The sequence below is a fragment of the Glandiceps talaboti genome, chromosome 2 (genome assembly GCF_964340395.1).
Source record: "Glandiceps talaboti chromosome 2, keGlaTala1.1, whole genome shotgun sequence".
In the NCBI taxonomy this organism is placed as follows: domain Eukaryota; kingdom Metazoa; phylum Hemichordata; class Enteropneusta; family Spengelidae; genus Glandiceps; species Glandiceps talaboti.
This window is the reverse complement of record NC_135550.1, coordinates 21411406-21425231: the sequence shown is the minus strand read 5'-3', so window position 1 is coordinate 21425231 and position 13826 is coordinate 21411406. Positions and strand designations below refer to the sequence as shown.

The following is a 13826-nucleotide window of genomic DNA, read 5'->3' as shown; positions in this document are numbered from 1 at the left end:
ACACACCAAGCCTGTGAGGTGTCTCTCACAGTCGGCTTTTACACGGTTCCAACGTCTCACAACAAGTTTATATAAATGAATGTCGTATATATGCACTACGTGCTACAGCGATCACATTTTTATACGGTTGTTTGCCTTACATTTTACATGAAAGCCTTCTTTTTTCATTCTCATCCGTTTGTTAGTGCATCTCTTGAAATGACACACATACTTACTTACTTTGAAGGTACAGGCACTTCAAACACCCGTCTCTCCTACCTTTCACTCCTAGGATCCTTAATTCCAGCACGAGACAAAGTTTCGATAACCTTACTATGCACCTTTGAATAACTACACCATTGAAGTATCACCGTGATACTTTCGACTACACCAAGGTTAGTGTCGAGTATTAGTAAATAGTCCTGTAATAAATGGCGGTTATAGGTCCCTGTAAACTTTTTGAAATGCTGACGGGGTTCGAGAAAATCTTCCACGCTTGCAGAGTAGCGGAATATGCTACACACTTGCCAGGATCTTGGAAGATCTAGGAATGAACAGAGCTGGGAATGAACAACATGTGCACAGCATTTGGAATAGCGCCCCCAAACATCCGGCACAGACTACAATCACAAGACTTGCAGAGTTATCAATACTACACCGTTTTATAGAGAAGTTCAGATAATGATACAAATTACCACGACAGGAATTCAGTTGTACAATTTATACGGTACATATTGCATTAGGGCTTGACATAAGCAGTGACAGGCAAACATTTACTAGGGGAACTTGTTACAAACTGGGAGAGTAAACAATAACACGACACAGCATGTTGGAAGTAGAAGTAGGGAGACAAGAATTACATTTCTTCATGATTTGATAAGAACAGTTTTAGCTGGATCTGTAACTCTGCCACACTCGTACAACGAGTGGCAGTGCCTTATGGTACACCACAGACATTCATGACTCATGCTATGTATCAATATGGAATAAATCATAATTTCACTTATAGCAAACCCATAATTGATGTTATCTATGTACATGACTGATGGTATGTGGCAGAGGGCAGAGATAATATAACATGCGTTTTGAGTACCATGAAATTCAGATAGCATAAAGAAAGCCAATTTGCCTAACTTTCAATCAAATCCTTAGCATATAAAGAAAAACAAAATTTTCACTCAAAGATAACTAGGTCTCAGCATTGTCTGATTACTGATAGAATCTAGGACTCTATATAATTCTGCCAAGGAATCTTTAACTAATGATGACAGCCAAAATACAAATGGCTTACAGGTACCCAGTATTTTGTAACGCCCCCCCCCCCCTCCTTCGGAAGCTAAACATAACTTGAATCTTTACTATTTCAATAGTTATGAGTGTGAAGGTTTTATTAGTTCACTGCAAACGATTGACAATGCAAGAGCTTTCTGTGAAAATAAGTCCTGCTAACATTATTGTACAAGTTGTCATATTTCTGTATTCAGCTCTTGTCAAAGATGTCAACAACAGTAGCACTGAATATTGCAGGCCCACAGGATGGGTTATTTACAAGAAGTGTCAATTTCCCCCTTACACTGTCTGCCTGAGTACATGTCCTAAATTGCCATTCAACCAATTTTTTTGTTTAAACAAATAAATCCATTTATAGTACTTCAGCAACTAACAATTCAATTCAATTCACAATGGTTAGTTTAATCTGACTTTTAAACATCTTCTATGAAATCTCATCCTACTTCCATTTCTTTCAAGTGATTTCACTTAACAAGAATGTACTAGTCTCATTCTGAGACCCTTGCTGCCTCATCTAACTGACACCCATTCATTGTCAGCAGCACCACCGCTTTGGGACACTTTATGCATATCATTTTTGACCCCTCTATTCTAGTACTGAACACATTCAACCTATAAAAGTTGAACAGATCTGTCAGATGTATAATTCTAGGACTAAGGTACATGATCATCTACATCATGGCAGTATTTATGGGTTCTTTGTGATAATGATACTTCACTACCCAGGGATGCATTCATGTATTTAGTTCTAGTCTGAGATTGAGAAAACTAACTTACATGTAATACCTGAATCACAAGTGACACTGATTGACGGAAATGCACAAATACATTAGCTAAGGTCAGACTTTCAAATTTTTGGCAGGCATTATTCAGAATAGATATTTTTTTTTTTTTTTTTTTTTTTGGGGGGGGGGGGATAATGTGTCAGTTGGTATATGAGGCATATAGCAGATTGTGTGTCTGCTTGCAAAAAGAGCATAAAGTATACAAGGCCTACAACCACTCTAGTACCTAACTCTGATGAGAAATATGATCAAACTCATATTTTGTAATAATTTATACATTTAAACATAACATTTTGCTTCAAAATTATTAATAAGAAATGCTTCATTCATTCATGCATTCAAGGCGGCTGAAACGTGGCAAAATACTTCACAGAAAAACAAGAACTGTCATAAATTGCTAGATAATACTGAAGAGAACAAATGGGATTATTTTGTGGTCAAAGGTGTGATAAATACTAGTACTTGGCAGGTTGGATTATACAAGTAAGATACATATGCAATCCTCTACATCCCACTGTCTGTGTAAAGTCACCTCAAGGCTACCTAAGTTCACCAAAACAGAATAACAATCCTCACTGTGGCTGCTAACCGACTCAGTTGATGTACTCTGTTGTATCTCGACCAAAGCTGTTCATCAGTTTCTTTGGTGAGGACAACTTTAATCTGTATCACGACATTTTGGACTTATACACCTGGGTCACCCAGTTCACCTTTATTTCTTTACTTTAGTCAGCAAAAGCTTCACCTGTGCCTTGACATTCATTTCCCCTGGTACTCTTCACTTTCAATGATTATAGTTGTCAACTATATCATTTTTCTATCAGAAATGTTGCCAGCAGTGAGAAGTGATCAGACGAGATCTTATGATTTGGCAAACCACCCATCTGTGATGCTTGTCTGTCAGAAAACAGAGAAAGTCTACTGAGTAATTTCAGTTTGCCTTCACACCTTTCAAAGTAAACAACACCTCGTCGCGATTTGACTTCTCTTTCCTCAGCTGTAGTGGAATAGAAGATATAGTCTACAGTGCAGTTTGTTCTATCATGGTTGGTGGTTACTTCTCGACTGTTGTCCAAGGCATAGTGGTTGTAAACTGACTTGAAATAGAAATTGTGACGTATGGTATCTGAAAATTGATGTTTCATCCCTTTAGGTATAACTACTTCCCAACCATCTTCATCTTCATTATCTTTAACTTTGTTTGCTGTCAAGAAAGAAAAGATTAAAAAATATATACAGTATGTGTGTCTTTTCATATCATCATATCTTGCATGTCATATGACTTTTGTGATCGATACGTCCCTTCCCTACAGTATACATTTGTATATGAATAGTCTAGTTGCTAGATAATCAGGCAATTCTGCTAACGTTACACAATGTAAAAGCAACCACAGGTTTTATAGCCAAAGGTGCTGTTGAGGGCTTGCAAAATGACAGACAATACCTTTGTACACCAGAGGTATACCGTGTATACAGAGTATACTGTCATCCTCTGCATTTGTTTGGTAACCTTCCGAGCACAGATCTGGGTCTTACTACAAGACTAACACTATGAATAGTGTTCCAATAACATACTGTCTGACACCAAACTAGTCATATCTTTACCACAGATTTGTGTTCACTTGACAAGTTGAGAAGCAGTCAGTAAGTGATTTTTGCACTTTATGTATTTTGTGATGTGACTCAAACACTGATGTTACACAAAATTTACAAAAAACATGTAGACACTATCTTGTTAGACTACTGAGTGTATTCACCATATAACAGCATTTTTTTCACATGGTTTATTTGCTTGTTTGTTCCCTTGCCTTGTCCAAAATACATTGACATTCCCATTATCAGAAAGACAAAAGATTGTATACTTAAACCACTAGGTGTGCTGTTGAAAAGCAGCTCTTGGACCAGGAGTGAAGGCAATAATAGCTGAGTGCTATACTCATTCCTAGTGTTTCAAGGCAAAATGTTGTTGTATTCTTGACCAGTCAAAGAATCTACTAACTCAAAGAGTTGTTATTACCATATTTTGTTGACTGCATTGTGTACTGCTATGTAATTTAGATCCTATATATATATATATATATATATATATATATATATATATATATATATATATATATATATATATATATATATATATATATATATATATATATATAAAGTACAGTACTCTGATACAGGGATCTCGAGTCTGTCCTGCAAGACCCAGCTAACAGTATATTTGAACAAGTCATATTTGTTATAAATGCTTTGAATCATAAAATATTTTGCTCACATCACTAGGGATTGTTTCACATACCTTCATTTGCTGTTTTTTCTTCATCACCCATAGGCTTCTCTTTCCCTTTTCTGTCTTCAGCTACACTAACATACTGACATTTGTCTGTCACTCCCATTTTCTGAGACCATAACGGATATGGCAAAGTTCTGCCATTATATCCTCTGTGTTGCCCTGACACAGAGGTCTCTGCCACTCCATTATACATAAAGTACCCTCTGCTTATAAATTTGTACAGTGGAGAGTACGGTTCACTGTTCATATCCCCACACAGAATGACAGGGTAGTATTCCACAGACTTCTTTGTGGCAGGCTTAGCAGCTAGCTTGTCGATCTCTGAAAACAATATGCCTAACTGTGCTAGTTTGACGTCGCCACGTCTCGGATTGAACAACAGATGGGTATTGGCTATGCAGACTCTTTGACGAGAAAACTTAGATTTGACTGGTTTGAGTAGAACCACCACAGCAACATTGTCTCTATCTAATGGGTATGCATCTTTTTTGTAGTATTCTACTAGCTTGTGTGAGACCAAATCAAACTTTGATCTTCTGTGGAATGTTGCACAGCCATCATGTTTATTCCCAGTTCTTCGTTTGTAGACACCATCATATCCTGTGACAAATACATGTATGTGTAAGAGGCATTCTATCGTACCTTGTCACATCATGTATTCAGGCTACTTCTTTCTTTTATTGTGAAAATTACGATAAGGTATACTTGTCGGAAGAATTCACAAATTGAATACTGATTTATCTGTGAATTTCTGATTAATCATCTTTACACTTAGATCTTTTTTTTATTGCAACAGCTGATTAGAAAAGCCAAGATTAGCCTAGAAATGAAAAAACCATTGTTTCCCTGCCCATTTCTGCCTATGAATCAACTATGTGAAACATACATTTATAATTTGGGGTTTCCATGTGAATGATGTGTGGTTTTGATTCAATCCACTGTATATACAAATGTATCAGATTCCCTTCAACTACAAAGATGTACAAATGTAAGTCAGTCATTGAGTCAAGGTCATTCAAGTGGCTTACCTAGTAATGCTAGCTGAGGTTGGAAGAAGTTGTTGAAATGATCCTCTTGTACTTCCTGAAGGCAAAGAACCTGTGGTTGAATAACAGATACAATAACTTTTAGCATACATTTAGAATGATATATTTTGATTCATGGCAGTACATTGTTAGACTCTCTCACAGTCCACACTGTCTTTGCCAAATGGTCTATTTTTACATTTACTTTGACCAAACGTCTAGTCTAAGCCCCCTAGTATGGTTCCCCCTGACCTCATTTGAACTGGCAAAGCCGCTGACAGCTAATTGAATCTGTGTAATTGTGTAATTGTGTACAGTGTGTACACTTGATTAAACTCCAGCAAAATGTATTTGAACTCAAAACATATGAAACATTCGGTAAGTGTAAAGTCAGTCAATGTGACTAATTGTTTATGTAGAGAGAACTATATAGGTTTAGTGTTAACTTTAGAATATGATATAATGTTGTAGAGAATGGATTTTCTTTTCTTATGGCACATGACAGATCTTTTAATTAGATGTTATTCTCCAATATTTTTCTTTGTTCAGCGAAGGAAAATACTCTTGACCTAAGGGTGCTTTGTCACTATGAGTCGCTAGATGAGTAGTGACAATACCCCTTAGGTCACGAGTATTTTCTGGCTGAATGAAGAAAAATATTGGGAATAACAGGATTATACCAGAGCTAGTAATATAAAAGAAAAATCGAAGAAAGTAATGGCAATTTTGAACATTTTGACTCACATTTCGAACACAGCAAAACCAGTGATGTAGACACGCGTTGTCATGACATGGATGCACGTTGTCGTGACATAGAACGACCAGGGCATAAATTCCATATTTTTTGTTCAACTTAGCTTGTGCGTAGTATATGTACCTATGGTATATACAACATTGGTTATCTTTTCACTTGTATTATACAAGAAAAAAGATAACTAAAATTGTACACAGGTTCTGTAAAAGATCTGTCATGTGATATCAGCAAAGAAAATCCATTCTCCAAAAAATACACTATTTCAAAAGTAAACACTAACTCCATACACATGCTGCAAGAGTTAAGTTTCACTTACATCTGGGTTTAGCTCTTTAATTTCCCTGAGTAAGTTGCTTTTTCTGTAGTTCCACTGTAGGATGTCTGATGCACATTGTGTATAGAGATATCCATTATCAGCTATCAGTCCTTGGGCTAGCACATTGTAGGATAACACACTGAATTCAACACCACTCCTTTTATTTTTCAAGTGCTTCTTTCCAAAGTGAGAGTACAACAATGCTCTTTTATACAGCTTTGAATGTTTCTCTGGATTAGAACCTGAGATGATAAATAAGCACAATTTAAAAGTTTACAGGATTAATAGCACAAATACATAAGACTGAAAGTTGTCATTGTGTCCACACACCTTGCTTGGAGATGATAAGGAGCATATACACCAATAGTCTGGATGCCAACATGGTCTCCTGGAGGTGTAAATCTTAACGATACCATACAGGGACTAGACTAACACACCAACAACTCTTTGCCATGTAAACAATACACCAGATATCAAAACTAATGCTTTCATACAGTTGAATATGATTGATACAAGGGAACTTGTTACTAGATGTCTGAATGGTGTAATGACAACATAGCCGAGAATTGCACACGGAGCTGGAATTTGATCATTTTAACTGTCCAATTGGTTCTGACACTGTGCTTCCACCAAAAAACAAAGTCAGTGCTAGGACATGTTGGGATGATCAATGACTTTACAACTTTGAAACTGTTATCTTCTACTATTTACTTTCCTTAAAATACCAGACATGCATACATTAATGTTTATTTCCAACAGATTAAAAAAATAATTAATTTTAAGGCCAAGTTAAATTCAGGGCATGGAGTTGAAGCAATACATGCCCATCAAAGAAATACAATTATTTTTTAGACTTCTTACCAGAGGATTGATTGCCTCCATCATGTTGATTACTTCTCCTTTCTGTATTTGATGAAGCTGAGTGGTCTACTCTATCTGATGATCTTGAATCCACATCACTCCATTTCTGGTGAGCTTGTCTGTTCTGATTATCAGATTTGCTAGCTTTCACTGCTTGCTGATTTGATATGTATGTGTGCTGAGAACTTGGTGTCCAATGTTGAGAAGGCATGCCCATTGAAAACGAGGCTAGAGTGTTGATAGATTCATGTTGCTCTTGGGAAGACATATTCTTTGTAACTTCATATGAATTTGATCTCATCTCTTGAAATTTTGTCACATCTTTGTGAGTAGTGTCTCTGTTCCAGTTGTCTACCGCAGCATCTTGTGGTTTGCAAATTTTTGGCTTGGACAATGCTGGTTTGTTCACTTCATCTGAATCAGAACCCACTCTTTCTCTTTTTCTACTCTGATTGACTTGTTGCTGGGCAACTGTTTGATTATGCTGCAATGAGTGACTTACAGCATGACTAGGGGAGATGGATGAAGTTCTTGCCTGGTTTGTGATCAAAAGTTGCCTAGGCACAAAATTAAACCTGGAAACATTGGCACTTGTCTGTGGAGATCTTCGATATACAGGTTGTCCAGGAAATACTGAGGGTCTTATATTCATATTAGCCGATTGTTGACTGTGACGATAAACTGGAGAACAGTTTGATGGCAACGTTACATTTTCTCTGTTAATTTGGTTCCACATGGATGTGAACCGAGGAGCACTCCATGGCCATGGCATAAAGGGATACGGCGGCCTTGGGTTCATAGTCAGGTAATCAAGTACATGTATACTACGATGGTTACTAAATACTCTAGACATAGAGTTGCGTTGAGAACTCTCACAAGTCTGGTGTAATTTTCCATGTATCTATACAGTATCAGTTGATCAATTCATCAAATCCAAATAAGTAGAGCTAGAATGAAGAATTTATCCAATCCCATCCAATCAGTCACTGCAGTTGTAGGTGATGGCAAACTACATGTACATGTAGGGGTTTGTGGATAAGTTCACTGTATAGGATGGCTGCCTTGAGTAACAGTAAATATCACAGTACTATCATTCAAACATTACGATTGCATAGAGAAGGTCTAACACATGCTCACAGTCAAGCTGAGCTTTGCCCTGTGGTCTTTGCACATCTATGGATGTTGCACTTCTCCTTGTTCACTGTAAGCAAATAATCAAAAACAATTCATTATCAATCATTCAACCTTTTGGTACTAAGTTATTTCAACACTTGGACTCTACCTATGGTTTCTGTATCAAATGCCCAAACACTGTACTCACACTGCTAGAGAATGTCACTATGTTTATATCGCTCATACAGTCACGTCGTACGAATGGGAAAGCGGAAAACTTGAATTTGAACAACATGTTTAAATGTTGTAAAACAAATTGTCATTGACTTAACATTTATAAATATAATAGCTGTCTTTGTGTCGTAAGCAAGTAATTTATACAGCAAACTGTGAGTATAGGCATCTCTTGAAGGCAGGAAAGAATAATTTACTCGAGTAACATACCTTCGAGCTTCGCTTCAAAACGATGCAGCCATAATGCTCTGACCTTTAAACCCGTTGAACAAACTTGACGTAGGTGGCGTAATTCAACATGTCTGCCACCATTGAAGACGCGAGGCCGTCGTTGCTGTCCGGACACACAACTCCAGCAGAATGGTTTTCGTTAGTATACAAGCAGATTCAGGTTGAAAGTGTAGATGGTAAATTACATGTTGGGTGGGTACAAACGATAGATCCCGTATCGCAGAGGTAAATACACTATACCATGTACACTGTTTTAGCAAATGTAAAAGTTGTACCCCCCCCCCCCCCGGTCTTCAGTGGACCTTCTCCTAGTAAATGTAAACTGTGCTTTTATCTTAAATGAGTGATAATTATATTTTTTTATTTCAATATTATTTATATTTTGCCAATTGTGTCATATTTAGGAACTGTTTTATATTCACCACAACGTATACGAAAGCATCAAAGTGATTTTATTTTTTTTAATTGGTGTCGCTTGATGACAGGGGCCACTCAATCATTCGGTGATACTTTTCCATGAAATACAAATTCAACTGTCCATCTTTTAAGATGGTATTACTTTGTTACGCATGCTCGTTAAGCATGTAGTCATTGCTTTTTACCTCATAACAATCTGTGGACTTGCAATGTTCATTTCAGTATAGTATTGGTCCAGTTCACAGACAGTGGATGTGCTACGGCTGAAGTGATTTTGGGTCATGCAATCAGTTCAGTTAGGCTTCTAAATGAAGAAATAGAAACACATCGTCAACAACTTGATCAGCTGTTTTCAAGAAACTCTCATATTACATACACAGAGGAAGAACTTATAAGAAGAAAAACTGAATTGAAAGAATGGCTTGAAAAGAATAGAATTCCAGTCAGTGAATCAGGAAGTAATGAAGAATTATTGACAGTGTCTGAAGCGTTGTACATTGAACCACCATACAAACCTGAAAACTGTGTCAGCACCAATGAAATTATACTTGGACGTATACAAGCACTGATAAGATCTAAACCAGGCTCATTATGCACCTAATAAGATATCATTTATTCCTTCACAAGAAATCCTTGTTACTTTACTGTTCTGTAGATGTACATTCATCAAACGTAAGAATAGAATATTGAAAGAGCCAAATACTTTTTTTTTCTATCAGTATCTTGTTACCAGAGATTGAGAGTTATGATGGTTGAAAGGTTGAATGGCCAACTCAGACGCTATATGAGGGATTTAACCCATTGCGCTTACAGAGGCTCCACTGGATTGTATGATCCTCAGGAGGTTGATGACAAAGAAAGGGATGTTGTGCTACTATAGGTCTTTTCCAGGCATAGTCATTGTCAACCACTTTGAGCACAATGTGGGGAAAATGCTATGGAAAAGCAGTATATGAAACATTGTTGTAAATAAGACAGTCCAAATCTTGTCCTTCCTTCATTCACTGCCCAGTGTCTGTTGTACACCAAATCTGCAAATTAATTTTCCAACATTTGAATTTCCTGTTGCTGTACAATGAACCTTTTTGTTTGTGTGCTTTGAAAGGTTTGGATAGGTCTATAATCATATAAAATAATGACATTTGTGATGTAGTATTGTTGTTCTTTTTTTCTTGGAATGGGGATTTATATGTACTATAATTTCTGTACAAGGAAAGGATTTCATAGTTTCTCTTACCGTACAGGACAATCAGTGAAGTGCATACCGCCACTATGCTGAGGGCGCCCTCAAGAGTTGTACTTGTAGCTCGAGGGCTACTGCTGGTATTATGCCACAGCTTTTTAATACTGAACTCTTCTCTACAATCTAGATCTTGACCGGGTCTCCACCAAAATTAAACCAATTACTCTTAGTGTCAAAAGCAATCTTTGCACAAAATTTCATCAAAATGTACCCAGAATTTTCTAGATATACATGCACCAACCAACATACAAACAACCAAATCGACCCTCCATGGATGTACTGTTTTACCACATTTTTACTATCCCATTTTTGAGTGATGTTCTCAATATAAGTTCAATACATGTAAGGTGATTGTGACGTATTGAATAATTGTGAATATAGACGTAGACAGTCTACATACATTAAAAATGGAAACATCTCAACATAGGGTAGTGTGAAATACATGTACTGTATAACAACAACAATTTCAGAAGAAAAAAATATCTGAGCATGGCACGTTTTCAAATCAACACAATTGGAGTTGGATTGAAAAGTAGTAGTTACTAGTATAGTTTTTACAGGGTCGATCACCATGGCAAATTTGTACTGCGACGTCCATATGTAAAAGATCGCCCGCTGTAACTGTTGTTTTCTCGCTATATGATGTTTTATTTAATAGTTTCCGATTACAGTTTATTGATATCAGTCAAATGTTATGTCAATTTGATATAATCGTTACTCTTCCTAATTTTCAGTGACAATAAAGCTGGAGAAAATTATTACTAAAAAATGATCAACGTAATCACTGTATATATTACAGGAAATTCAGTGTGAAGCACATCTGCTTTTGCGAATTGTTTATTACGGTACCCGTAATGGTTTCAATGTGCCAAAGAAGAAAGTTATGTCCTCCTTTCTCAACCCAAGACAGTCACTTGTCTCATTTACTACTCTATAACCCGCGGAAAAAAACCCACACCGATGCGTTTGCTTAAATGAAGTGAGCTAAAGAAAGATTTCGTGTAATGACAAAGGTATTAGGTAAAAACAACAATACACTACAAAAACAACAGTGTTTGCCTCTGATGTAGCTTCAGGTGACAAGTCGTACTTGAATGTTATAACAGGCAGCATTCTATCAATAAACATAGTTATGAGCTCCTGGCTCATGTGGGGTTTATATTTTTATATGTTACCGACGCTAATTACGCTAATTGTTTTTGCATGAAATATGCCTCATGCCTGCTTACCACGAGCAAGCAAACGCACCGGTGTTTTTTTCGGGTTGTAGTAATGCCTGGAACGACGTCAGAGAAACTGTGACTCCCATGAAACTGTACAGATACTGGATATAATAACGAATTCCTTGCTTGGAATGATGGAGATGTTCAGCAAAAAGAGTGTCGTACAGTCCATCCGTCATACTACAAACCACATTTTCAAAACATTTAACTTTCAGAACAGAGTCCAATTTGTGTAGCGAGACCATTCAAACGGACGAGAAGTTGATTGGTTTTAAATTTCTCTTCGTTGGTAACGTTTAATAACACATTCTGCGCATTCATATCATTCACGAGATGGGCCATTAAGTTGTAACGAGGAAATGACGCATTAGCTCGGTATAGGAGGGGCAATTCACGTAAATTCACCTGGGATGTTTGTCGCTTATCAAACCATGCCACTAGATAGTCAATGTAGTAAGCTAATAAAGTAAGTCCGGTACAGCTAAACAACTGCCCCCCCCCCCGTAAAACATAATATTTAACTTCTTTGCACCAATCTTACGTTTCGTACGTGTGTTAAATTTATTACAGAGTTTATACTTTGACGATGACCCGTCTACCCCAATCCACGGTTTCTAGTTGTGCTTGACTTATTAAGGATCGATGCATGATTCATTCATAATAAATGAACACCACCGTCACTAAAAGGGGAAAGTTGTCGGTATTGTGAGTCGTAAAACGCCGGAAATACAATGATACAGTCGTATAGTGTGATTTAAAAGGTAAAGTTTAATGGAAAACACTTTTTATAATTTATTATCCTATCTCATCCGTAGGGCACAATTTTTGTATCTTTCGATATTGCTTGTGAGGTTGTTATAACATTGCCATCACAGCATGTTACTGTATATCCAAACCTAACAATAGCACAATGTCAATGTATACGGGGCAGTATATACCTTATAGTATGCATAGTATATCGTTAATATTTTAACGCGTGAATGGTGAACGCACTTTTTTTAACGCGTGAATGGTGAATATTGTGTTATCGATGAAGGATCGATATTTTTTAATGTGAATGGGGAATGCTTACAAATTAACCGCTTGAATTGTGAATGACATAATTTGGCGAGATTGAAAATTTTGATTTTTAATTGACTGGACGCTAGTCTTGATTTGTGAACCATTTCTCTTTGCATGACCTTTCTCGTCTGATGTTTACTTCCTCTGATCTCAACCTTTAAATACTGAGTTTGTTATTAGTTCACACGAATATGCCTTGATAAATCACAGATTTATCGTCCAACCAGTTATCAGTTAATAGTATGACATCTTTATATCCGTGTTTTAATAAGTTAGTTGAAAATTGTTTCACTTTTGATGTGTAATTGGTTTCTTTGTTTCTGGCTTGTCTTAGACATTCGCTTTTATGCTGTCGGATGGCACGAGCCTCTCTGTAGATACTGAAATGAATATGTTGTGTGTGTGTGTGTGTGTGTGTGTGTGTGTGTGTGTGTGTGTGTGTGTGTGTGTGTGTGTGTCTGTGTCTGTGTTCTGAAATCCATGTTTAGTTTATTAATTTTTTTCATTTTTTTTTTGTTACCCAACACTAATAGATTTAAAAAATATCGTCAAAAATAATATACAAATGTAATCTGTTTCGTGTTATTTTGAGAGTTTATAAATAGAATTTTTCATTCAAAATCCTATATGTATAGGGAATTGGACGAAATGTACTAAAATTAGCCCTAGATTCTCATTTAAACTCTATTAAATATAGCTTGTATCCAACAAATAGAAATGAAACGTATGATCACCATAATATTTTGCCTCCCACAAAGTGACATCCCCTTATTTCACCTGTAAAAAAGTATTGTTTAGGCACATGTGGATTGTATAGTATAGCTCGTCTTATTTTGTGCTAGTTTGGTCAGTTTCATCTCAATCGTACAAAAAATAATAGAATAACGAAAGCTTAACATATTACACTCATTTATTACATAGAGTGAAATATTTCGACTTTAATATAGTTGTTTCCATGCTATTCAATCGTCGCTCACATTTGCAAACAGCAGTGAGCAGCTAT

General features: G+C 36.6%; 2 protein-coding genes across 2 annotated transcripts; one reads left to right on the top strand and one right to left on the bottom strand.

Annotated features, from left to right (window-relative positions):
* Positions 1–2806: 2806 nt before the first annotated feature.
* On the bottom strand, positions 2807–8153 carry LOC144445494 (protein angel homolog 2-like). The gene is made up of 5 exons (XM_078135062.1): positions 7301–8153; positions 6440–6681; positions 5373–5442; positions 4351–4944; positions 2807–3258 (listed from the first exon to the last, which is right to left on the bottom strand). The coding sequence occupies exons 1-5, from the start codon at positions 8151–8153 to the stop codon at positions 2864–2866; spliced, it is 2154 nt and encodes a 717-aa protein (XP_077991188.1). The 3' UTR covers positions 2807–2863.
* A 792-nt stretch (positions 8154–8945) lies between these two features.
* On the top strand, positions 8946–9896 carry LOC144445483 (gem-associated protein 6-like). The gene is made up of 2 exons (XM_078135051.1): positions 8946–9103; positions 9518–9896. Exons 1-2 carry the CDS (start codon positions 8946–8948, stop codon positions 9894–9896), a joined length of 537 nt encoding a protein of 178 aa, XP_077991177.1.
* Positions 9897–13826: the final 3930 nt, after the last annotated feature.